General features: G+C 46.0%; 1 protein-coding gene and 1 pseudogene across 3 annotated transcripts in view; both read right to left on the bottom strand.

The window, feature by feature from the left end:
- Positions 1 to 334: 334 nt before the first annotated feature.
- On the bottom strand, positions 335 to 9,811 carry LOC130879780 (RNA-binding protein 4B-like; annotated as a pseudogene).
- A 3,524-nt stretch (positions 9,812 to 13,335) lies between these two features.
- Sptbn2 (spectrin beta, non-erythrocytic 2) overlaps positions 13,336 to 26,672 on the bottom strand; it is a 43,298-nt gene continuing 29,961 nt past the window's right edge. For all 3 annotated transcript variants that reach the window (XM_057777242.1, XM_057777243.1, XM_057777245.1), the window contains 18 exons: positions 25,084 to 25,347; positions 23,175 to 23,399; positions 22,828 to 22,917; positions 22,072 to 22,332; positions 21,857 to 21,987; positions 21,452 to 21,656; positions 20,470 to 20,844; positions 19,512 to 19,756; positions 19,282 to 19,420; positions 18,781 to 18,865; positions 18,320 to 18,516; positions 17,878 to 18,020; positions 17,714 to 17,789; positions 17,590 to 17,640; positions 17,176 to 17,396; positions 16,759 to 16,932; positions 16,179 to 16,221; positions 13,336 to 15,850 (listed from right to left, as the gene is read on the bottom strand). In XM_057777242.1, coding sequence (XP_057633225.1) covers positions 15,623 to 15,850; positions 16,179 to 16,221; positions 16,759 to 16,932; positions 17,176 to 17,396; positions 17,590 to 17,640; positions 17,714 to 17,789; positions 17,878 to 18,020; positions 18,320 to 18,516; positions 18,781 to 18,865; positions 19,282 to 19,420; positions 19,512 to 19,756; positions 20,470 to 20,844; positions 21,452 to 21,656; positions 21,857 to 21,987; positions 22,072 to 22,332; positions 22,828 to 22,917; positions 23,175 to 23,399; positions 25,084 to 25,347 — 3,153 coding nt within the window. In that variant the 3' untranslated portion in view covers positions 13,336 to 15,622. The remainder of the gene's footprint in view (positions 15,851 to 16,178; positions 16,222 to 16,758; positions 16,933 to 17,175; positions 17,397 to 17,589; positions 17,641 to 17,713; positions 17,790 to 17,877; positions 18,021 to 18,319; positions 18,517 to 18,780; positions 18,866 to 19,281; positions 19,421 to 19,511; positions 19,757 to 20,469; positions 20,845 to 21,451; positions 21,657 to 21,856; positions 21,988 to 22,071; positions 22,333 to 22,827; positions 22,918 to 23,174; positions 23,400 to 25,083; positions 25,348 to 26,672) is intronic.

A 26,672-nucleotide genomic window follows, 5' to 3' on the forward strand; every position in this document is an offset into this window, starting at 1 on the left:
TGTATGGCATGTTCCAGAGTAGCCAGGCCTACATAGAAAGTTTGTCGGGAGTGGTGAAAGGGAGAGCAAGGGAAAGTGAGCGAGAGAGAGCAGCAGGGTGTGTGTGTGTGGGGGTGTCTATTAAGCCTACAGGGGAGGATGTTAAAGCCTAAAATTTTTATTCTCTAAAAAATTTTTTTCATGTGTGCATGTATGTATGTGTAGTGCTGTGCCTGCTTGAGGCCTGATGAGATCAGAAGAGGGCATCAGATTTCCTTGTAGTGGAGTTATATAGAGATGGCTGGAAGCTACCAGCACCGTGGGGCTTCTATCGTGAGTGCGCTGGGTTTCCAGCCTTTCAACTCTAGAACAGCTCTGATTATAGTGACCAGTGTCTCAAGACTCTAGTCATCTTTGTTCAGCTGTCTGTTTCTGAAACCATACTGTTCTACTCAATTTTTCCTTCTACATTTTAGACATTCACTCATTTGAATTTTGTAGCTCAAACACAACTGGGAAAGAATCAGAAGACACTAGTAGTAAATAACAGTCACTCAATTAGGAAAAGATTAAGTGTTAGAAACATTTATTTGTCAAAAAAAAAAAAATGGAAGGAGTGGAGTAAAACAAGGCTAAATTTCAGCTAATGCTATATACCACGATCACAGGTCGGACAAAACTGGGAAAACAAAAACAAAGAAACAAACCAAAATAACAAAACCCCAATGGTCCTAGCAACTTCAGATGATTAGCTTCAGTGTTAGAATCCAGAGCTAACACAAGTTAAAGGCTGCTTGCCACTACATGGTCGTTTTAAAGGGAGAGGAGATGCTGTAGGAAGGCAGGGAGAAGGGCTCAAATCCTAGGGAAAGCAAGATTAAGAGGGGTTCCACTGTACAGGAAAGAAGGAGATGCCAGCATAGTCCTTACCTAGGGCTGTTCAGAGGCTGAGAATATACGGAACAGAGTGAAAGGCTACAGACAACTAGTATCAAGGAAAGAAAAGTCAACTTAGAATTAAATTAAGAAAGAAAACATAGTTGGTCACAAATTCCTTTGTTTACTGAAACATGAAGCAATGGAAACATCCCGGCAAAGGGGACCACGAGGACCAAGTTCTCATATATGATCGCAGCCCGAGGGTTCAGTCCGCAATTATCCTACCTGAAAGAAAGCACAACACAAGAGGCTTACACAATGCCTGGAGAGCAAGCAGCCTGGTTCCGAGTACAAGAGCCCTGGTCCCGTCCTGTATTCTGGGGGGGTGGGGGAAAGGGGGAGAAACAAAGAACAAAACAAAATCAAGTCAGACTGGGTTGAATGTATATCCCACAAAATCACCCAGGAGCCTAATAGCTACATCTAGGAATCTACTTAGAGCTGTATGCTGCACAAGATGCAAAACTCAGCTTGCTTTTAACTTAGGTAACCCAACCCCTTTAGTAGAAGGCTACCACTGCTTCAAAGAAGGTATGAATTTTTCAGTAACTACAGATTAATTTTGTAAGACTATTGTCCAGGAAAAAATGCAAAAGATGCTAAGAATGAGGTATAGTCAATTTTTTTTTCCTTAAGAGATGGGATTTAATTATGTTGCTCAAGATGACCATGAACTTCTGTTCTAAAGCAGTCCTGAGTAGATGGGACTACAGGCATCCACCACCCATGCCCAGCCCAATTTTACTATTACAAATGTTCCAAAGAAAACATTCAAAAAAACATAGTCACAAAGACTAGCGTCTCAAAGAACAGTTGGTCATTCACCCTTTAAGGTTTCTACTTGTCACACTGTAAGTTCAGAACTATAGATGCAGTAGTTTCCTAATTGACCAAATATCCCTTGACAAAAGAAGAAACCACTGCTAGGACTGTCTAATTCCTCCATTGATGATGGGAACTCCAGACACCAATGGCTGGGGGAAAAAAAAAGTTAACTCACACCAAGCTCCTCTACTTAATACAGACACAGGGCCAAATCTTGGTCTTGATCTGTGCCAATCGACTTCAAAAGCTGTGATGTTCTTGGATCAGTTCTGTTAGGGTGAGACCCGAATTTGGATCCCCAACAGTTGTGGAGTATTTCATCCTGGCAGCCTCATTAACATCAGGCTCCTGGGACTGCAACCAACTCAGGGTTATTCAGTCCATTTGAGGTTCACACCTGGAAGGTAAGTTTCTTTAAAAGTCATCACTAAAAAGAGGTTAGTTGAACAGCTACTGATTGAAGTTAAATTCATTTTCAAAATGTCCTAACCATACCCTTAAAGGCTATACTAATTTAATATTTAACTTTGAAACATAGTTGAGAAACAAAGTCATCTAACAGATTAATACTAACTTTATCAGAGGTATCTCAGAGTAGATCCAGCTGTAGAAATTAATATCAAACTACATTTACATGCTCACTGATGATTAAATGATGGCCTTAAGAAATCCCGAGTCTTACTAATACAACTGTACAGCATATAACTTAACAAACATGGCATAGTTTTCTTAACACATATACCAAATCAGGGGATAAGTTGGGAACACTGGTGTCTCAGCGGTAACTTATTTAACCGCATGGCTGGGGCTCTAACTCAAGTGACGCTCTACTTGAAAGTACAAGGAAAACCATGAGAGAATTGTGCATTGTAAATGCCATTTCCATTCTAGTGAACTTTACTTGTCTCTGAGTATCCCCAATTATCATTCCAACACTCTTCGTACATTTTCTGAAACAGGGAAACAAGTTTCCAATGTCACCACCTACAAGAGTTTTACACATCAGAAATGATCAATTTATCTAAGTCCTTGAGTGTTCCCTTAAGAAAATGAAACTTGCTAAAATAAACAGGAATTCTGTCATAGCTACAAAGAAATAGGGCTTACGTGCTGACATCAAACATTGGGCTGGAATAAGGACTTCATGGAACATATCATGAAAACATTGAAAACTGAAGTGTCTTAAAACATTAGGTCTTTATCCGACTTAAAGTAACACACCTAAGAGCATCATTTATAAGCTAATAACCCAAGAAATATGTTTTTTTTTTTTTTTTTTGAGACAGGAGTCTCCTATACTTTCTAGACTTTGCTAGAACTTGCTAAAATTTAGGCTATTCGCTTACCATAATCCTTTGGCTTCATCCTTGTACAGAGATTACACGTATGCACCACTGTGTGCTGTATCAGCAAACTGGAAACCCCTGAAGATTCAAAATTCTCACTGTGCTGTCCATTACTAGCTCCCTAATGTACCCTTTACAACCACCACAGCGGTTTAGTAGTGGCGATAGTATGAGTTTATTATTTATTTCGGTTTTTCAAGGCAGGGTTTCTCTGTGTAGCCCTGGCTGTCCCGTAACTCACTCTGTAGACCAGGCTGGCTACAAACTTAGAGCTCTCTGCCTCCCAAATGCTGGGAGTAAAGGTGTGTGCCAATACTGCCTGCCTGGAAAGAAGGAATTTAAGAGGGCCCAGTTTGAATTTTGGCTCTACCTCTCATTTACCAGATTATCACAGGCGAAGTGCTGATACACTCTAAGACTTAGTTCTTTCCTGGTGAGGAAATCGCCGTCAATACAACAAAGGGCCAGTATATGTTAGCTCCCCTTTCCCCAACTGGCTTACAACCTTTTTTTCCCCCACTTTTTTGTTTTTTCGAGACAGGGTTTTTCTGTGTAGCCCTGGCTGTCCCGGAACTCACTATGTAGACCAGGCTGGCCTTAAACTCAGAGATCTACCTGCCTCTGTCTCCACAGTACCAGGATTAAAGGCATGTGCCACCACTGCCTGGCTTGTATACAACTTTTTAAATAATATTCTCGATAACTGAGCTTGTTCCTATTTCAGAAGTAACACATTGGAATCATACTAATTACTAATTCCTCAACAGGCCAAATAAACCTGTGGCCTAAACTATAGGAAATACTGAAAGCATGTAATTTGTGCATTTTGGGTATGGTGGTTTGGTCCTCTGGCTCCTCAGTGAAGCAAAGGTCTCTTGTAGGGAACTAAATGTAAATTTCAACCACATCCACCCCACTCTCACCTCCAGTTTTTAAAAGGCTGAGTACCGTGCTCGGTCCACATACTGCTCCCGCTCATACCGGGCCATGTCATACAGAGAATTCCGTGTTGCTGCTGAAGCCTGAGACATCTCACTCTCTGGCCCATAACCGTAGCCCTCTCCCACTGCAGGGAGCACAGCTGCATTCCGACGTAGTGGGCTCCTGTCCCTTCCATAATAGGAGGAAGGGGCAGCAGCAGCCATGGCTGCTGAGGTAGCGGCTGAGCCGGAGTTCTGCAATAGGTGTCTGTCATAGGGATCAACAGAAGTGGAGTTGAGGTGACTGGGTACAGCTGAGCTCTGGACTTGAGGAAGATGAGACATAGTCTGCTCTGCATAATTGTATGCAGAAGCTGCAGCCGCTGCTGCCACAGCTTCGTAAGATCGGACCCGGTAGCGCTTATAGTAGTCAAGTGCTCCATACGCATCGTTGTAATACACGGATTCCCCATAACCCATGGTATAGGGCGTGCGCACTGCTCCATATTGTTCATTGTATTGTTCAGTAAAGTCTGCCACGCGCCCTGTACGGTCTATTGGGCACTCTTTGGACCAGTGCCCCTCTTTCCCGCACCGATAGCAGCCGCTCTGGTCTCCCATCCCGGGCGCAGTCCTAAGTCGGCTGGTGGACAACTGCACGTGCATTCGTTTGCCTTGAAGAAACATTAAAATTATTGTTACTAACTTTCTTTTCCCTCACCCAAATAAAAGTAAACATAAAATATACATATACATACACATTCCTGTTACCCTACTTCATTCAGCAATCCCTTTCGAAAAAAGTAAGGTTCAACAGAGGTGAGAGCTAGATATTGGAGTTCTTAGAGACCAATTACTGTTTAATGCCAGTAGCACATCAGACTCTCCTCTACTTCCATCTCCACAATCTATTTCCTTCCCCCATGCAAAGACCGCTGGTTTTACTACTTCCAAACCAAAACCTCATTTATCAGTAGGTTTAGAAGGCATCTTTTCCACCTCTAAACAATTCATGTTAGTTCTGAGCTCAATGGAAAAAGCATATGCCTGCTAGCATATACGATACCCTGGCCTCAACCTCAGCACTGCATCACCCCCAAACCCTACAAACAATCCCAGTTCAACAGCTGTCTTCTGTCCACCATGTTTCATCCAGGAATGTGTGCAGGTGCTGTGTTGGATATCCAGATCATACTTGGCTTATAGGCTTCACCTGTACTTGAGGGAATTAAAAGAACCTCTATAGATTTCAATTCCACCCCAGTTTTTCCCCCTCAGGATTAGAACAAAGCTTCTTAGGAAGGGGGAAAAAATTCGATTGAATTTGCCTTTCATAGATTGAGTCCATTTTTTTTTAAAAAAAAGAAATAAAATACTGTGATTTTTACCTAATTGTCTCAGCCCTATCCTACTTTTTAACTTAAGGGAGTGCTTTACTTCATCAACATTTGTGGCAAAATCTCCTTCTGTAGTTGTAAAAAGGAGGCTAGTAATTTTTTTTTGTTTTTGATCTAGAGCTAGAAACACCTGTAATATAAATGATAGGTGGCTGCATTGTTTTAGATTCTTTCCAAAGGTTACTGGGGCTTTCAATTTAAATTCAGATTCAAGTAGTTTCATCTCTTTACTAGATGCGGGCAGGTGGAGCTCTTAAGGTTTCTCAAACCTCCAAGTTACTGAAATCGGCCAGTATTTTCCAGAAAACCAGCTCACTAAAAGTGTTTTATCTTCAAAGCTGCAACAAAGGAGAGTATTAAAATGCTAGAAGCTGGGAAACTCTAATTTCTGAAACTCTGCCTTGGGAAGGTGGGAAACTCAATTCTAATTTCTGAAATTTTATCTTGGGTCAGAGTTCAAAGAAGACTTGGAGATGTAGCTGACATAATAATGACCCACTGATTTAATGCTGAAACGACACCCCTAAATTCTTACATATCCTTCCCAATTCAGCTGCCCGGGTGGTTACTTGGGAACAGCTTCGTTATGATTTCCAATTCAAACTGCATTCACTGCTGCCTGTGGAGAGGAAACATCTTGAAAGACCCAGGTAAACTCAGATTCTATCTTTAGAAGTTACATAATGCAGAGACATAAGTTTTAGACAATCATTAATACACAGAAGTAAAAGTTCAAAAGATGCTCAACGTGGCACTCAAAGGTGCCCAAAAGGCTTTAAACTTAACAAAATGCCAAATTGGCATCTCCACTGTATCCATTGTAGTTTCTGTAAGATATGTGAAGGAATTATACATATAACCCCAGTACTCAGAAGTCTGAAGCAGGAGGATTTTGAGTTTAAAAGTCAGCCTAAGCTATACGTCAAGACCCTGTCTCAACAAACAAAATTCATTATCTAATACGAAATTTTCTATTGCCACCTGGAAAAAAATAGTTCATTACAAAAATATCTTCATGTATAAATTGGGAGTAAACCAGTATCTCTAGAAGAGCCAGAAAGAGAATGTGAAACCAAATAAATGATTCCTCTTTTCAACTCAGTTTATTGTCTGTACTTTCTATGGAAGTGATTATTTATATTATATATGTACATATATAATAAAAATACTTTCATGGCATTATTTAGATCCCTGTTTCCTATGTAATTATATTTGTTATTACACAAATATAAGGGTCAAGGAGCATAGTTCAGGGGTACTGTGTACATAGCATACTCAAGACCCTGAGGGGGTCAATGTTTAGCACCCCACAACCAAACAAAAAATCACATTACTCATCCATCTAAGCTAACTTCTATCTCCCCATTTCCTTTAAAAATTAAAAGGGCATTTACTATTATACTATGGGAATTTATCTGCAAAATGAGTACACTATTTTAAGTTTTTTTTTTCCATTTTGTTTGTACCTGATAAGCAAACCATTCGGGGATGGGAACATATAGGCTAGTAGTAGAGTATTAGCCTCCAGATGATGCCAAAACCAAGGGGGGGGGGGGGGGTGGAGCAACAAAACTCCTTCCTTACTTTCCTGTCGGTCCATTACCACCTTCCACAGCAAGTGAAAATGATTAAGAATGTGATTAACAATGTTTTCAAATTGAAAAGTGCTAGTATTGTTCCAAAATAAAAATATAAATTTAAAAAAGGGTTTAAGGCAGGTAGGTGGTGGTGGCTTAAACTCTGTGAGTTGGATTCCAGCCTGGTCTTCAAAGTGAGTTCCAGGACTTATGGGGGGGGGGGGTTTTAAGCTATCAGATTTTAAATATTTTCTAACCCAAGTAGAAGAAAATCATGCTTGCAAATAGTGCTCATCTTCCATTATATATTGCTTTTACTGCCAAAATACACTTATTACCTCATTCTAATTTCACTAGTATTCTTTGAGGGAGCCACATCAGAGATCATTATTTTATAATAGGGAAAAGCACAGGGGCACACCTGTCAATGTGCTGGTTAAGGATAGGGATTAAGTGCAACTTGTGCCCTAGGCTTTCAGTAGCTAAAGGCCAGGGCATCAGTGATGAAGGTAGAATCACATGACAGTGTGCCTCCAGTGAGCTTCACTATTTGCATACTTAGACTTTCCTGATTAACTTTCCCTTTTCCCCATGATCTCATTGTTTCCTAGGTTTAGCAGAGGACCTTTGTATATTTAACTTTTTTAGTTGGTATTTAGGGCAAAAAGGGTGTTGAGGTAAAAACTAGAAAAGTAGCCTTGAATATGCGGTCCAGGACGACACTCAAAGCATTGTAGAACTGTGCTAAACTATGAACTTCCTGCAATGTGGGTCTGCTATGTTTCCTAATACAGTAATCATTCCCCCCATGGCTCCTGTATTCTTGAAATATGCCCACACTGGAAAAATCAATTTTGAAACTTTACTTCAATTAAGCGAAATTTACTAGCCACATGTAGATATTGGCTACTATAGTAACACAATTCCAGGGTTTTCAGACAAGATCCTGTGGTATTAATGATAATACATAATACGTGTTGTCAATATAAGCAATACAGTAAGCTCTATGATGTCCTCACTGGAATTTACCCAGACCACATTCCTGTTCAAGCTTGAACTTCTAAAGAAAGTTTTTTTTAACCTGCTAGAGGTAAGTAATAAGTGGAGCAGAAGAACCTATGACACGTTTCCTGGTTTTGCTTACAGTCCACAGACTCAACAAATTTGGACACCCCAGGGATACCCATCTCCCCCAACCAGACTCACCCCAGATTTCTCATATAGTGCTTCTTCTAGATTACCCTTTTTCTCTTCACTACTATCATCCATCATTCAAAGTATCAGAATATAAAACACTAAAGCTTCTGGGTCACAACAAAAGCAGCAACCAAGTTATGACCTTTAGCCCTTCTTTTCACACTCCCTGCCTAGGCAGCTTAGCAGCCTAGCAGCACTCAAGTAAATGAAGACCAAAGAAAGTAACCCACAATTGTGGAGAAACATCTTAGCAAAATAATGGGAAATGTTTACTTCCCTAAAAGTAAATTATACTTAAGAATAGTAAACATAATCTATCCATGTCAATGAAAAGAGAATGAAAAGAGCCGCTCTCACAGCCCCATGGTCTTAACGTTCTTGCTTTTGCCTTAAGCTAGACCCCACGAAGCTCTGCCACCCAAGCCCAAGAACAGTTCACCTTGAAACTCTGTGTTGTCAAGGCCTCTGATGGCCTCCACTGCATCCTCTGCCCGCTCCATGTGTACAAAGGCATAATCTTTCACGATGTCACATTCAATGACTGAGCCATACTCCTCAAACTTGGCCCGAAGCTCTTGGTTGGTACAAGTGGGACTGATGTTGCCCACATGTAACTTGGTTGAAGCTTTGCTCTTATTCTTGCTGGCTTCCACATTGATGTTCACTCCGTGCAGCTTGTAGTGATGCAGGTTGCGTATGGCATCCTCAGCGGCCGTCTTGTCCTCTATGTGCACAAAGCCATAGTTCTTAATGATGTCACATTCCAGCACCTTCCCGTACTGCTCGAAGAGTGAGCGGATCTCTTGCTCTGTGGCCTCCCGGGGCAGATTTCCAATGAACAGCTTCACCATAATGACAAGAGCCTGGCAGATTACAAACAAGATTTCAAAAGTCAGGCGTGAAGTTGAGACATTGCATAGCAATGCAGCATTTCCGTTTAATGGCCCAATTAATATCTTCGCAACCGTCACAATTATTCCTTTTGAGAGCAGAACAGCAGTTTTTTCCTAAGTAGTGGTAGCTGTGTGTGACAATTCTAACAGAAGATAGGAGGTCATAAAGCACAACACGTTCCAACATCTCCTTGAGGTCAGGCACATTTAATCTACAAGGTTAGCAGCTTCAAGGTTTAGCACAAGGAAGAAAGCGCCAAGCAGAAAGCAAGAAACATCTGAACGTCCCTAGTTACAAGATTTTGGAGGGAAATCTGTGTGCCTCTCCACAGCGCGGTATCACCTCCCACAATACTCTGAAAAGCCCTCCTTTGCCCCACACCTGAACCCCTGTCCTCAGCGGCCCAACCTCCAGCTCCCACTGCCCAACAAAGACTCGTCCCGACCCCTGCCCCGCCCCCTCCGGAGACCCGGCCCCGCCTCCTTTCGTTGTCTTCCCGGGACCGTCCTCAGAAGATGAGCGGGCCCCAATGCCGGGGCTACCCGGCCCTCCGGTGGTCTGGCCAGGCCCGCTCCCGGGCTCCCCACATACCCACAGCATCTCTCCTACCTCCGGGTGGTGCCGGCGGTGGCGGCGGGTCCCGCGTCAGAGAGAACCCTACAAAATGGCGACGGCCGCTCGAGCCTCGGCGCGACCGAGCGCTTTCTCGCGCGCCAGCTCACGCACGCGCGAGTGCGCGCTGCCTGCCTCCCCTCCCCCTCGTAGGAGCGGGGCGACCAATCCTGCGGCCGCACACAAATGGCCGCCCCCCGGGTGGGGGCGGGGTCATGCGGTGACGGCACTGCGGAGAGGAGGTCAGCCCGCCCCCAGCCCCGGCTAGCCAATCACCACCCTGGGAGAGGGTCGCGGCTGGCGCGTCCAAAGGGCTCAGGAAGCAACCACTGCCTCGGCGAAACCGTAAGCCCAGGGGGAGCCTCACCGTCACAATGGAGCGTGCTATTAGCCCACTGTCGAGGGATGCCGATGACAAAGGGCTGTCTCACCGGGCCCGCTAGAAGGGGGTTTTCTCCACCTCTGTGGCGGCTGAGAGCGGCACTTCAGAGGTCTAGGCGCCCCATCTTAACCCAGTCTCGGCCTCGTTTGGGTGGGAGGGAGCGAGAACTCCCTTAGAACAACTTAATTCTCACCGCAATTGTGTTGTTTATTGGCGAGTAAGTTGAGACTGAGAGTCGAGGGGCGGAAAGATGATCGCTGACAGAGCTGGGTTAGGTCTGAGTGTAATGATCTGTAATCCGTTACACTGAGGAAGACATTTCTCTATCCAAACTATACTTTGTCATGTTTATTCATGAATATACGTGGGCTGGGCTTTCCCTCTCTCGTATATCTGGCATGGTTCCTGAAATGAGCACTCCCAAAATACACGTGGTGAAGAAGTCCAGAGATTCTCGGTTTGGGGCTGTGAGGGTGACAACGGGCTCCACATCTAAGCTGCCAAAGGCACGGGCACTTGTCAGGCTCCTGACTTTCAGCTGCGGTCCAAGGGCACCTCCTGGTGGCAGCAGGGCACTGGCTCTGTGGATTGCTCACTATCCCATTCAACAAAGCAAAGCGTAGTCGTTTAGGGAGATGGACGGATTGAGTTTATCTCCTAGTAGAGGTCCTAGGATGGGGGTTAAACAGCTTTCCCCATTGTGGTAGTTCCAACGTCAGCCTCCAATACTATAAGGACCAGGTCCCCAAACTACTTGGAAACATTTCGTTCACAAAAATCCATCTCCATCTTTCCCAGTCATTCCATAAGCCATCCTCTTTCCAATTATAGTAACAGACACACATGCTTAAAATTAAAATGTCTCGTTTTTGTTTTGTAAAACAGTTTCTCTGTGTAGCCTCGGCTGTCCTGGAATTTGCTCCGGGTCTGCTACCACACAACTTTGTATTTTGGGTTCTGTCCTTCCCAAATTTCCCGAGTTCTCTACAATTAATGTTCTGCTTACAGTTACCACCTGTCTCTAACATTTTCATTTACGCCCTCCCCCCCCCATTTTGAGATGGCCTTACTATTTAGCCAAGGCTGGCCAAGAACTGGCTGTGTAACCCAGAACAGCCTTGAATTCACAATTCTCCTACCTCCACCTCCCAAGTGCTGGGAATTACACTATTTCTATTCTCTGGTTTTTTTTTTTTTTAAAAAAAAAAATTGAAAAAAATTGAGTGGTGGTGCACACCTTTAATCCCAGCACTCAGAGTTTGAGGTCAACCTGGTCTACAGAATTCCAGGACAGCTAGAGGTACACAGAGAAACCTTGTTGAAAAAAAGAAAAGTTACATGTATGTTCAGGTCTGCGTGAATGTATGCAATGCGTGTGCAAGTGTCCACAGAGGCCAGCAGGTGTCAGATCCCCTGGAGCTTGAGTTATAGGTGTCTGTGAGCTGCACAATGTGAGTGTTGGCGACCATTTTTGCGTCCTCTACAGGAGCAGCAATTGTTTGAACTGCTGAGCCTTCTCTCCAACTCCTTTTAATGCGTGTATTTTTTTCAGTCCATTAAAAACTTTTCATCGTGGAAAATTTCAAAACAAAACAAAGCCAAAAACAAACCCCCAAATGTAGACTTGTGACTAATTCCTCTGGACCTTTTGTCTGGCTTCAACATTTCTCCCAGCCTTTTATACACACAATGTAATTTTACCTGCGTCATTATTATTCGTAGTACTGGGGACTGAGCCCGGGATCTTCTCTGAACTATACTGCCACCACGTGTTATGTCAGTATCATCTAATATTTGTGCTCAAACTTCCCCTAGATTGTCACAAATTCCATTTTATAGTTCACTTCTTTGCTGAACCTAAACAAGGTTCACCCACTGTATGTTCGTATAAATTATATAAATGGTATGTTGTATAGCTAATTATTTGCTTTTCCCCCCCACTACATGATGTGTTAAGTCTAATTTCTGTTATAGCCTTGCTTCAGCCATGCTTTTCATCTTCCTTGTGTAGGTGATAAGATGCTAGAATTGCTTTAGCCCCTCAGCATCATAAACTGGGCTATGACTAGCAACCTCTGTGCTCTAATGTAGACATTAGACTGTGGGGAATGTAGACCCAGAAAACTAACATGTCGAAGTATAGGGGACAGCTCCTACATAGCTGCACCTGGCTCCTGAATGTTGGCAGGTAGCCTTCATTCTGCCCTTTGTCTTCAGCACCTTCTATTTAACATGTGAACCGTGTCCGAGTTTTCCAAAGGTGCAAAGCCTATGCAAAATTTGGTGTGGAAAAACTTGGAAAACTATAGAATTTGCATTTGGCATTGTCCCTTTGAAGAACTTAAGATGTTTTGGGGATACAGAAATCAACTTGCTAAGGTATAAATTGGAGAATAAGAAAGAAGTCCTTTGCTAAGGGAAAGCATCTCAGTCCGAGAAGAGGCTGAGCCCCCTGCAGCTGGAAAGGCTAAAATCATCCTTGGAGTGCCACTGCCTACTTTCTACAGACCCACGTGAACCCACACCCATTCCAGGTCATCTAAGTAGAACCAGGTTCCCAGAAAAGCTCTGCTAGCATATCCTCCCTCTTTCTTGTAACACGTAAGGGGCACTGTTTTTCCATCTTTACCAAGGTTGACATTTGTTTCCTGATTTTTGTCAAAGAGCTGTAAGGTATTATTCCCAACTTTCTTTGATTTGTTTTTGTCCCATAACCAAGGATTTTGAAAATACCTTCTTATTCTTAAAGTCTTGGAGCTTGTGCTCATTAATTTCCTGCCCCTATCTTCTGCCTATATTTCAGGTTGCAGGCTTTGTGTTGAGCTGTAGGACTTTGCTACAATTGTGGATATTTCTTATTGGCTTCAAAGATCTTGTCTTTCCACTATTATCTTTGTCTCTGGAAGTAAATTTTGTTTTTGTTTTTTTTTGAGACAGGATGTAAATCATTTATAAAATGTAACAATTAATTATTCTTTCATAAAGCTTGCTCTTTTATGTTCTCCTACCACAAGTCATATAGATAGTCTTGTTCTCTTCCATTTCCATTACTTTTCATGTTTATGTCTGTGGTCCATTTTGAACAATGCTAGCTAATGGGGTTATAATGAGCCATATTAATAATTCAAAAAGAACTGGGAAAATGGTCTATGCGTGTAACTCAATGGTGAAGCATTTATCTAGCATGCACAAGGCCCTGGGTGTCATTCCTAGCACCATAGTAAATAAGTAAATTAAACACAAATTTCCAAGAAACATCAAACTATAAAAATTTGAAATCTATTTTTAATAATTTTGACATTTCAACATGTATTCAATATAAAACTGAGATATTAGAATTCCCTCTAAAGTCCTGGAAATCTGTTATTTCATACATTCAGTACACCAAAGTTTAGATTTGTCACACTTTGGGTACTCTGTAGACCCATGTGGACAGTGGGTCAACACAAGTTGAATCCTCCCTTGTCAGTGGTGTTCAGTAAAAATGCAAACAAGTTCACTCCTACATAGCCTGTCCACTTTTGTTTGTTCCTACTCCCCACCAGTGTGCAGGACCAACACTAATGCTGCTTTTGTCCCTGACCTTTCTCGTCTCCCGGGCCCCATTCCATCCACCACCTTTCCTCTCTTCCACCAACATTCACAAGTTTCTCTTGAAGACTTGCTTCCCAGCTCCATGCCCCTCTTCTCCTTTCTGCCCATATGGAATCGTACTAGGAAGCAGCTTCAGCAGCCACATGTGTACATGATTCTCACCTAATTCCTGTCTTTCCTTTTCAGTCACATGACTTTTCTGCAGTAACACATCAGTAATCATTTTTCCATTAACCTCTCATACATACTACATTTGCTTTTAAACTTTTCAGTTAGTTTTCCCCCAAGCCACATAATCTGCACCCTCCACAAGGATTCTCCCATATCTAACAGGAGGTATCACTACTGTACTTGAATCATGGGCAAAGGTGTCTGTTCTGTCTGTGGATGGGCTATTACTGCTGTACTTATGCATGTTTACTGTGGGGGACTGAATCCACTTATCTTAAGAGAAAGGATGATTGATTACCCTGTGAATGATCTGTTCTGCCAGATCTGATGTATGGAGCCCATTCTGGAGCTGTGTGGTGCTAGTTCCTACCCTGAATACTGCTTGTCACTGTTTTGACTGGTAGTCATCAGTCAGGGCTGCCTGGGGCCCTTGGCCAGTTATGCTGAAGACAAACAGACCCAAAACTTCCAACTTTAATATCTCCTTTTTAAACTTTAAGAAAAATACTTCTCTCAATCTCTAGAATATATTGTGTGTTTATTTACATGCTCAGGATGTACCTTATGGATTCCTAGGGTGACATTCTTCTAGAGTTCAGGAAGTGGGAACCTGGCATTCTTCTGATTCTGCGTGAGCACCCTTGAATCTATGGGAAGGACAGAAAGTAGGGTGCTCACCTTTTCACTGCTGGCTGAGCAGAGCAGAAGCTGACACTAGGTTGTGGTAACATTCTTCACTACCCCTTACTGAAAACAATTGAGAGACTTGCGAGTGAGTAACAGTGTAGGGACTAGGAGTGTAGTTCAGTGGTAGAGTGTTTGCCTGGCATGCATGAGGTCCAGGGTTCCATCCCTAGCAATGCAAGAAATTAAACAACTTTTTTTTAAAGGAAAAACAAAAATGTGCACCAGGGAGAGTGACTTGCTGCCTTTTAACATGAATACTGTTAATTAACATCAACCCAAACTTCAGTGGATGTCTTTGGTCTAAACAGGCTTAGCATAGGTCAACCCGGTGAAACAGATCACTGTCATGGGGAGACTGAGATAGGGAGACTCTCAGGATCACGGGAGTCTGAGGCTCAGAAGGTGGGGCAGAGTGGCTATCTGACACACCGGAGACCAGAACCAGAGAGGCTACAGTCAGAAAGTAACAACACCAAGAGGCAGTGAGAGAAGCTGAGCTGTTTAATCACCTCCTTGGATAGACTCAAGGATGTGGCTACTCCTGAACAACTCACACTTGAGAGCCACCTTGAGTGCCTGGAGGAGCAGCAACTTGAGTCAGAGGGTGAGGCAGGATGGGCAGGGAAGGCTTCAGTGCCTCCGACTCCATCTGGTGTTCCTGCCCTTGGGTCCTGCTTCAGCTCTGAGAGGGTCCTGGCTGATCCCAGAGGCAAAGAACTGGATGGTGGATGGTACACCCTAGCTGTGGTGGCACAATGTCCCTGAGGCAGGGACAGTGGTTCCCACATAGCCCACTTTGAGGGTGACACTATCTGCACCATGGTGGGGGTGGAGGCATAAGGCTTGGGAAGAGGTGACAAGGTGGGTAAGAGTGATATTAGGGGTTGCCTGGGTCCCACCACCAGTTGAATTAAATAGCAGAAGAGAAGGTTGTTTGTGGGAACACTTGTTTGTCCTCAGTGAAAGTTCCTGGTGATGGGCTGACCTTAGCAGCAGACCCTAGCAGCAGGCAGTTGTCCTGACAAGAGGGCGGTCTCTGTCGATAGTCCCTGGCAGTTTCCTTAACGGAGGGAGGGAGCTGGCCTAGGAGTCTTGCCCCCAACTACTTGTTCTTCTTAAAGAAGCTGAATCGTTTTTCTCGCTCTCTTTCTCTGCCATCCTTGCTGCGAAGCATGATGGAGCCCTCAGGTTGTGACACTGGGGGCATGGTCATGGCCCGGGTCAGACCTCGGCTGGCACTGGGCACCACTGGCTCTTCTGGCTCTCCAGAGGCAGAGGATGCAGTGGCAATGGCTGCATTTACCACTCTCAGCCATGAACTCATCTCTGCCTGTGAGGGACAGAGATACATCAGCTCATACTCAAGGACTTTGACCTGGGGCTGCATGTAGCAGACAGAAGGAAAGTATAATAGGAATAAGTAGAAAAGAGATTGACTTTTTCATTTTAGAAGGAGAAAAAGGACTCCCTTATGATAGGGAGTTTCAGCTTGTCGTGGTGGCAATATACCTGTGAACCCAGGCTTAGGATGCTGAGCTAGGAGGGTTGCTATGAGTGCGAGGCCACTCTGGAATAGGAATCAAGCCTACAGAATGAGACCCAGTCTCATAAAACAACATGCTGGCAGAGAGAACACAGCAGGACAGGGGAAGGCTCACCTCATCCTTGGCCTGGAATAAATACTCTTTGCCATCCTGTAACCTGTTGGGAAAGAAGGCACAGGGCGGAGCTAAGAAACTGTATTTGGCATGTCTGCTTTTGAGAGCTCAGTATTTTCCCAGGATTGGATTGCCTGGGAGGGCATAGTCTTCAAGGCCAGATCGCATTTTACACATTCTTCATAGTTTCTGGATTTTGCAGATGTGCATAAGCAGATTATTTCTGATAGAGCGCATAAGGCAATGTTAAGCTCATTTCCATCCAAGGCCACGCAGGCTTTTGCTGGCAGTGGGCAGGACCCTGGAAGCCAGGGTGAGTTAGCATCCTGACCTCACATTTCCTATCCAAGATAACTTTTCAGCCTGTGTTTTATTTAGCTCCGCCATTCTAATATGATTCAGGACCCAGAATCTCTACTCTCTTCCACCTACAAATGTACCCAAGCACTTAGAAGAACAGCTCCTATTCGTGAGCTCTCTTCAGGTCACTTCCTTCCCTCTGAACCCTATCCCCAATTCATCCACCTTGCTTGCTTTCTGACTCCGTCCATCCCAACCTGAGAGCAGCCCTGGTTCCTACCCCAGCTTGAAGACATGTTTGCGTTTCCGATAGTCGAAGGCCACACTGCCCTGGGCTCTGGCCAGACTGACAGGCACTTCTCCATGGTACGGCACTCCTGCACTAGCTGCCCTGGCGTCCTTGTAAAAGCCGAGGCTCCCACGCCGAAGAACACAGTACACGTTCTGCCAGGACCTGGGGAGACATGGTGGGGTTAGAAACCTGGTAGATAGGTGGATTGGTGCCCTTTGTGGGACCTTTAACAATACAGTCCTTAGGTCACTTGTGGCCCTCCTATGAGAGTCCTTAGTTCCAGCTCTTTCCAAAAGGACAAACTCCTATAAAGTGCTCCACTCTCTGTCTAGGAAGCTCCCAGGAAACCCTCCTTAGAAGCAGGAGCCTGAGAGGCTACAGGCTCTGCACAGCTAGGCCCGATACCTGTTGGCGGCTTTTTTGTTGAAGGCTTCCATCTCCTGTTTGCGGCACAACATCCCTTCCATCTGTTCCTGAGCAGAGAGCTCAGGGCCTCGTGTAGGCAAGGTGGATCCGTGGGCTGATTCAGATGATCTGCTCTGGGGCATTGGAGAAGGAACAGGGCCCCGTGGCCGGGTCTGCCTCTCTCCCCGGGGCCCATTGGACTCATCCCCTGTGCCAGATCCCTGTGGGGGGAAAGCAATGTCATTGCTAATAGATGATTTGTATGGTACCTTGCCTTGGAGTCAGGAAGTTCTATAGCCAAGAGCTGGTCTCCCAGCCCAAGCTTCTGTTGAGCTTCATACCCAGGATCCCAACCCACTTCTTTTGTCCCTTTATCCCCCAAGTACCAACATCCACCCCTCCAGAGAGACTCACAGGCCCTTCTGGGACACTGCTCTGTTCAAGTCTTTGCTGTTCGAACAGGGGCTGCAAAGATAAGAAGCTGTGAGGATGTGGGGGCTGGGAGGATTGACAGGGATGTTCACGGACATGAGCTTACCTGGGAGGACTCTGTGTCTGTGCAGACCCCATTAACACTGGGTGCTTGTGTGGATGGTGGCAATTGTGACTGGGTTCTAAAATGACCAAATGTGACACAGAATAATTATCTGTAGCTTGCTTAGGTTCGACCTCAGCCTCTTGGCCCAGGCATTCAGCTCTTACCCATCCCAGACCGTGTCAGGAGCTGTCTGGCCATCTACCAGACTCCCTTCTGGACGACCAGCCATGGGCTCTGGAGTAGAGGGCTGTTTCCTCCGTTCCTCCTCCTCTTTCTTTCTCTTCCGCTCCTTCTCCCGCTCTTCCAGCTGTCAAGAAATGCTGAGGTCAGCAAGAATCATGGTGAGGAGAAAAGCTGAAATGCCTCAGCTCTAGCCCAATGAAACAGGACAGATGAAGAAGAGAATCTAAAAGAAGGTAGGGTAAGAAGCAGGGTGATCTCAGTAGCACCAAGGCTAACTGACATCTGTGGTCATCTAACAGAAAAGCACTCTGGGCTCACATGCAGAGAAGCAGTAGGAAGAAAAGAAATGGCTTCTCCGAACAGTAACAAGAACAGGGCTGGGGCTGCTATAGGGTTGGACACCTCAGGTCCAACAGTTCTCACCGCAGTGAGCTTCTCCAGCGCACTGAAACGCTCCTCCCAGGCCACTGCTGACTTCTGGAAGGCTTCATGCCGCTTGATGAGACTCTCTACTTCATCCACGGTGCAACCCAGCTCTGCACTTCGGACTATTGGCTCCTGGCTACACAGCCAGGCCTCTGCCATCCCTGCATCTCTCCCAAACACAAGCACCTCCAAAACTGCCATGATTTGGGAGGGGGGTCATAGAGAGATGGAAAATTAGAGTATGCAGAGGCAGGGGATTGTAGCAGTGGTAACCTCAAGTCAGAGACCATCATTGTCCCCAGAGCACTGTCAGGAGGTACCAAGTATAGGATCCTGGAATTCCATACCCAGGTATGGAATTCCTGGTATCATGCACTGTGACAACCACAAATAGGCAATGCTCACAGGCCTTTCTCATCAGCTCCCTCCCTCTTGATGACATTCCCACAGTGGCTTACCAAGCTGCAGCCAGTCCATCTTCTCCTGCCACTTGTCAGCTGTCTCCTGGCGTCGGGACTGTAGCTGAGACAGCTTCTCTGAGATCTGGGGGTAGGGAAAGGAGACATGACTTAGGACTTTCCAAGGTCTCTGGGAACCACTGAAGTACAACAATGATTTCTAATGTCAAGAGAAGAAAATAGTTCTTGGGGGAGAAGTGTCTCTGGACAGCATTGAGAGGAAAGTGAAAGAATTCTTGCTAAGAAAGAATGACAAGAAGCAGAAGACAGGAGAAAAAAAAAAATCAAAGCTCGGTGTGGTAGTACACACCTATAGCCCAGTACTTGGGAGGATGCAGCAAGAGCATTTGTAGCCACCTGAGTGACATGGTAACACCCTGTCTCCAAAACAAACAACAAATCCACAAACAAAACCAAACAAACAAAATGAACAGAAAGAGAAATTTCAGGAATAATCCGTGCTCAGTGTGGCTGGCCAGGTTCTCTCTAGATCTCACCCACCTCCTCAGCAGCATAGTGGCTCCGGGCCAGCAGCTCCTGCCCCATGTCAATGCAGGAGGAGAACCGGTCTGCTCTGGCCTCTATCTCTGCTTTGATGCCTTGTTGGTTCTTGATGACTAAATCTGCAGAGGACACATCCCTAGGACAATATAAAGATGGTATTACCAGTCGCTCCAGCCACCAGTAGTATAATATAACCTGTGGAGGATACCAGGCACTGTGGGTCTCACCGAGGCCGCTCCTGGGCATCCATCTGCAAGTTAATCCCATCCATCCAAAGCATCAACTCCCGGACAGCCTTGAAGAATCGGAACTTATCTGTGGTGTCCAGTAACAATTGACGACGGGCAGCAGAACTTCCCTGGAGCTGGGCCCAGGCCTCAGCAACTGCCTGCATGTGACGGCCAATCTCCTCAGCCTTGTCTCCAGCATAGGCCTTCTGTAGCCTGTGACCATCGTCCTGAACCTGCTGGACCTATGGGAACCCAGGTCTGAGTCAGGCAGAGCTGGGAGACAGAGGAGTTGAAGCCTCCCTCATCCTTGTACTGCTTTCTACCTCCTGTTTGTTCCACCAGCCAAAAGGTGGTAGGAAGAACCGAGGTTCCGAGCCTACCTACCACCTCTGTCCTACTGGGCCTTATCTGGGGCCAGCCCTACCCCAGGGAGTTCTAAAAATCAAGCTGAGCTATCCTATCCAGGATAACTAGAAGGAGAGGTGCAGCCTGCAGAGTAGATTTAGGTTGGGGACTGACTGGTCATATGGGATTGAAGGAATATCTGTGTTAATCTCGTAAATCCAGAATTCTGGCCTGAGTGGTATCAACACGTGGGTTTGGGCACAGCATGAGGGATCTTGCAGCCATTGGGACCACCGGAAAAAGTCATGGGTCTTCATTACAAGTGGAACTTAGCCAGCAATACCTCCAAGCCTGACTACTGGAACGTAAAGTTGTCCCTAATCCCCATGCATACATTAAGGTCTGTGTGCTCTGATGCATGTGTGTGCACACACCTTATAAAACAAGCCTGAATGTGGTAGCTGATGGAACCTTATCTCCAAATGCCCACCCCTCCATGGAGGCATCCTCCCAGCCTCTCAGAGATCTTCCTAGCGCACGAAACTCCTCTCCAATTCCCCACCAAACAGTTTCCTCTCAGCCTTCCCCACCTGTTCAGCTAGGGTCAGACCTGGGTACTGAGGGCTTGGATGTCATGCTCATAGGCACAGTGCCGGCGCTGCAGGGCCTCAGCGGCATTGAGGTCACGGCCAGTCCCATCTGGAAGCTGCTGCTGCTTGTGCTGTACCCGTGCCAGGGCTTGACGGGCCCCATGCAGGAAACGCTGCAGCTCGTAAGCAGCAGCCAGCACCTGACCTCTTGTGTCTAGCAGCTCCAGCAGGTCAGCCCAGGCCTCGTTGAGACTGTCTTTCCACTCAGCCACAGTGGCCCGTGCAGCATGGCCCCCAGAAATGAGCCCATTGGCCAGTGTATTGGCACTGTCTACACGTTCCTGGCCAATGGTGCTGGTGTCCCGGGAGAACTCTCGGAATTTGTCCCGGAGCATCTGATGAAGGAAGCATTTGTAGAGACAGGGATGAGACCTAGTGTGTGGGGTCCCTGTCTCATGAAGCAGTCATTTCTCTCCCCAAAACTGAGAACCCGCTGGTCAGTGAGCAGTTTTTAAAAATTTACACTTCTATGTTGCTTAATAGTGAGAACACATCCTGAAAAATGTGTTACTGGGGAATTTCACCAGGGTGCATATGTGAACTAAGATGGCTAGGGTGACATAATATCACAGTTCTATACGGTGCCTGACATCCTAAAGGTACCTAGAGACACTTGGACCCTTTAGCCCTTAACAAGGACACGGTAACTATAGTCCAGGTTTCTGTACCAGAGGGCCCAAACCTCCAACCACAGCAAAGAATCTGAAGCTCACCCTTTTGAGGTCTGTTGAAAAAGCGTAGCAATTTCATTTTTATCCTCAGCTATGGTCACCCTACACCCTTCTTTCTGCAAATTGTTCAGGTTATATAACTTGAAACTCAAAAGAACAGTGCCTTCTCTGTCTGGCTCTGTGTCCCCATCCTCAGCATTCTGCCTGGGCCAAGGCTTTGGTCTCCCTGTGGGCCCTGATCCTCCCTGGTGCAGATCTGTGTGGCACTCACAGTCACATGCTCATAGTCCTGGCCCAGCTCATGGGAGGCTGCCACAACTTCACGCTCCTGTATCCACTGTTCCAGGTCATCCAGCTCTCTGCGGAGCTGGCACAGCCGGAGGTGCTCCTGCAGGCGCTCACGCCGCTCTCCTGCTAGCTCCTTCAGGCTGGCGTACAACTTGTCTACCTGGGCTTGGCGGATTGTTAGCCTTGTGCTGCAGGGGTAAAGAGAATGGCTTATTCCATGGAGCTTTGTCTCTTATGTCCCTAACTGCCTGCCAAGTCCCTTGCTTCTCCTAACTTTCTAGTCTATTCTATATGCACATGGTTCAAAAGATGCCATAATTCCTATACTTCCCCAGAGTCAGCCCTCCTCTCCTCCAGAGTCTAGGCCCTTTGATACTCACACACTCACCTCTCTGGGTGGTCATGGTCAATCATATCTTGGCTGCTGGCTGCTAGCTGTTTGATGGTCTGGGAATAGTCGGCAAGGGCTTGTTCCAATACCTGATGCTTCTTCACTTCTGCCTGGGCACTCAGCTCATCCTGGGAGAGGGAAAGGGGGACATCAGATAGCAGGGGCCGAAGCAAGAAGAACTGGCTACAAACAGCTATTACTCTGGCTCTCACCTTGGCTTTCTCCTGGCCCATCATGTGTAACTCCTGCTCACCCATCCAAGCCTCAGCCTCTGCAGCATCACGATAGAATTGCTGGGCTCGAAGGGCGTCTTCCAGTCGCTTACCCCGAAGCTCTAGCTCATGGCTCAGGCGTTTCCACATTTCCTGGAGCTCAGCCAGCTCTGGACCTGCTGCTGCTGCTCCCAGAGCATGCTGCCTCTCTTTGAGGTCTGCAATCCGGGGCTCATGACCCTGGATCTCCTTCTGCAGGGTCTGTCCCAGCCACAGAAGATACACTGAAAGGCTTGCAAAAGGAACCCCTAGCCTATATCCCCTTAGACCAGCTCTACCTGGAGCCCCACCCTATATTATTTTCCTTCCTGAATCCTCTTGTGGACTTTTTCCAGGCTTAGGGATACAGTGTGATATCCCTTCAATCCTCATGCTTTCCTACCAACAGAGGCCCCCTCCTGAGCTAGGGCAAGTTAAATCGCCGGGTCTAGGGCTACATAACAAGATAATGCCATAGAAACCCTATCATAGGAGAAAACACAGGAGCTGGACATGGCAGCACACATATATCTGTAATCCCAGAAGGTACAAGCAGATCTCTGTGAGTTCAAGGCCACACAACCATACATAGTAAGACCTTGTCTCAAAACCACTGCACCCATCCTCCACCTGTCATCATCACTCCCCAAAAAGGAGAAAACAAAGCTCCGAAGAGGCTGTTGGGAACTTTGTTTTCACCCCCGCCCTCTGCCTCACCTGGTTTTTCTTCATGAGAAGCTGAACGCTGGGCAGGTCCTTGCCATGTTCCATAGAGCTGGCCATGGGTAGCCGCTCAGTTACCCACAACTGGAGAGAAAGAAAAAGTTAATTGGAGTACAAAGAGGAGCTGCCTAGGGCTACAGTTGTGTATATAGGGAGCAGCCATCTCATTCTAGAGTAGAGGGCCCTACAGAACATCCATGAACATCCTTAGAGGAGACACTCTCAACATGTAAGAGAAGAGGGAACGGAGCACTGTGGGCATCTCTCCAGTGTCCGAAAGAGACCAGAGAGCCACGTGGCTGGGGGTAGCTTGCCATTCCATGCCCAGCCTGGTGACTCACGATCTCATCCTCCACATCCCGGTGGAATTGATGCTGCTCTCGGGAGGCTTGCAGGCACCGGCAGCGTTCCTTCATGGGTTGGCACAGGGCCCTGAACTTCTCCTCCACAGCCCTCGAGGTCCTTTCTACCTCCCCTGCACTCTGATCTTCCTGGGCCAGGGCCTTTGCCTGGGCCTGGATGGCCTCCACCTCCTTTTCTCTCACAGCCATCTCTCGTTCCAGCATCTGCAAACAGAGGAGAAAAGAGATGTCAGTGCCACATATCCACCTTCAAACTCAGAAGATGCAGTCAGTAATGACTCTTGAGCCCACAGCCTAGATAGGTCAGTACTAGTACTAAACTATATATATACGTATACACACACACACACACACACACACACACACACACACACACACACACACATATACACACACATACACATAAAACATATATATGTTTTTCGAGACTGGGTTTCTCTGTAGCTTTGGAGCCTGTCCTAGAACTAGCTCTTGTAGACCAGGCTGTCTGCGAACTCAGAGATCCGCCTGCCTCTGCCTCTCAAGTGCTGAGATTAAAGGCGTGCACCACCACCGCCCGGCAATATATAATAATATTATACACACACACACACACACACACACACACACACACACACACACACACCACACTCCAGGACTATGTGACGATTATGCATATTATGAATTCATTGTCTCTCAATCCCAAATCCACTTCTGCCTTATTTTGAGATGCTAACTAGACCAGTGAGTGCATTTTCTATTTTTGCCAATTGTTACAGTGCCAGCCTTGTCAGAAGAGGGCGCAAGAGGCATACATATTGCACTGGAGACCACATGCTTTGCTTTTCCTTGGGCTTCAAAAACTGCCCACAGAAAAGGGATCTGGTAGCTCTTTTCCCTTCAGGGCCAGGGCTCTATTATTTGCTATTCTAGGATTCTTCAGGTCAGGAAATCAGCAAATACAGCTTACTTTGTAAATAAAGTGTATTGGAGCTCCATTCCTCTTATGTATTGCATCTATGGCTTTTTCTTTTAACATGGTAAAGACAAAGTTGAATTGCTGTGATAGAAATCATATGACCTACAAAATGCAAAATATTTATCACTTGGCTCTGTTGACAATGTTTGCTTTTTGTTTTTGTTGTTACATTTTATTTATTTGTGGGTGTATAGTTCAGTCTCTCTACTTCCACCATGTAGGTTCTAGGGATGAACTCAAACAGTTACGCTTGGTGATAAGCATTTTTACCCACAGAGCTATTGCTGGCCCTACTGTCTCTTTACAGAGAAAAGGTCTTCCGACAACTGTTGCAGAATTCTTTTTAAGATGTGCTAAGCTTAGATGTGATTTGTTTCCTCTACAACTTATGCTGAAATCTGGTCCTCAAGACAAAGTGTTGAAAGACAGTAGAGGGCCTTTAAGAGGTGAGTAGGCCATTAAAGGAATTTATGTAGTTCCTATGGGACTGGATTAGTTACAAGAGGTTGTAAAGTGAGGTGGCCTCCTGTGTTCCCTCTCTTTCACACAAGCTAATTTCCATCCTGTTCTGTCACCTTACCACACAGTACAAGGTTCTCATCAGAACGGAGCAGATAGTCCTTGGACCTCCAGAACTACAAACCAGAACCAACTTTAAAAAATAAACAAATGGCCGGGTGGTGCTGGTGGTGCATGCTTTTAATCCCAGCACTGGGGAGGCAGAAGCAGGTGGATCTTCGTGAGTTCGAGGCCAGCCTGGTCTACAAGAGCTAGTTCCAGGACAGACTCCAAAGCTACAGAGAAATTCTGTCTTGAAAAACAAAACAAACAAGCCAGAAATCACTGTTCGAGATTCTAAAAGATATCATGTACCCTGGTACTCTCTTCCATTCTCCTGCTGCTCACTCTCCCCAAAGGTCCCTTGCATACCTGTTGCTTCTTTAGTAGGATGTTGACACTGGTGAGGTCCTTGCCATAGTCATCTGAGTGCAGCTGGGCCTGCAGGCTCTCCAGCCAGCTCTCCAGAGCAGAACAGCTTTGGGCAAATAGCTCTGCCCGATTGGCATCAAAAAGGCTGCGGGCCTTGGCTTGGGTGGTGGTCTCCAGTTCATCCCAGCGCCTGTGCAGGTCTTCCAGCTTCTCTGACACTAGGACTTTGAGTTCTGGCTTTTCAAGAGTCAACTCCCGCCCTTCCTAGGTGACAGGACAAAGGAGGTGTAAGTGCCAAGGTTAGATACCACTGAATGTTGCAGATTGATCACAGGCTAGGGATCTGAACAGTAGAGAACTGAAGTGTACCAAATAGTTCTAATTTCCCGTGTAAGGTGTCTTACTAGTAGACCCTTCCCAGAGGTTTTTAAAGCCTTAAGACTCCTCTTCATTGTTGATCATACTCTACTCCTTTTTTAGGATCCAACTTAACTCTCACTTATTAAGCCATTGTGAGCTGGGCCTGGAATTTTGGCACTTGGGAGTCTGAGACAGGAAGGTTGCTGTGAGTTTAATGCCAGCCTGGTCTACATGGCAAGATCCTGCCTAAGAAAATTCTCTTAAAGCCACCTGCAATATTTTCTTATTTTGGGGTCCCTACTGCTCATAGCTTCTAGTGTTGCGTTGCACACAGGCTGCTGTCATTTCACGTTTCTTACAGCAAGCAAATCTCACATGGTCTCCCCATTTTTAGCCTTTCAGCTTGAAGTCTTGTTTCTCTGAAAGTACAGGAAACATGAGTGGTGAGCTAGAAATGGCCTCAACCAATGGCAGCCAGGGAGAGGATGGATGACTAATCAGCAACCTCATGCTGTAGGTGGGGTAACACTGCTTCAGGTTCTGTGTTGTCTCCAGGGTGCCTCAACAACCTGCTGGCAAGCCTGGCATGATGGTATTCTTCTTCTCTGCCTCCTTTGTGGTACTGGGGATAGAACCTGGGTTGAGCCCACATATGCCAAGCACATGTTCTACTCCTGAGCTGCATCTCTACCCCAACATATCCTGTCTAGACGACTCTCTTCTGTCTCATCTCCCCATCACCTCTCCTGAAGTCGGGCTGCTCCAAAATTCAGGTTTCAGGGTCTGCTTCTGAGACCATAAAGTCAGATGCTTTCAGGCCCTTTTATAGGGCTGTCGGGATGAAGAGGGGCCATGGCCAGCTTGGCTTGTGTGGCTTCCCAGCCTTTAGCACACTCTGCATAGTGATCCAGGCTTTTCCTGACCTTGCCCAGGACCCTTTTTCTACCTTAGCTTCCAGGGGCTTTGTACACATTCTATGCTCCTGACAGGCTGACTTCTTCCTCACACTTCTGGTTTTCTGCTTATCATCCACTCTGCCTAGAACCTAATATTTCTGCTTGCTTACAATTCTCCTTTCCTTCCACAGGTGGCCCTGATGTAGTCCCTCATCTCTAACCTGCTTAGTGTCAGCCTTATGGACTCTACCTTTTGGCAGACAGCATTCTGCTCTGGATCTTTTCACTTAGTTTTGCAATTCTGGGCATTGAACAAAGGACCTTGTACATGCT

This window comes from Chionomys nivalis, chromosome 8 (assembly GCF_950005125.1).
Source record: "Chionomys nivalis chromosome 8, mChiNiv1.1, whole genome shotgun sequence".
Classification (NCBI taxonomy): domain Eukaryota; kingdom Metazoa; phylum Chordata; class Mammalia; order Rodentia; family Cricetidae; genus Chionomys; species Chionomys nivalis.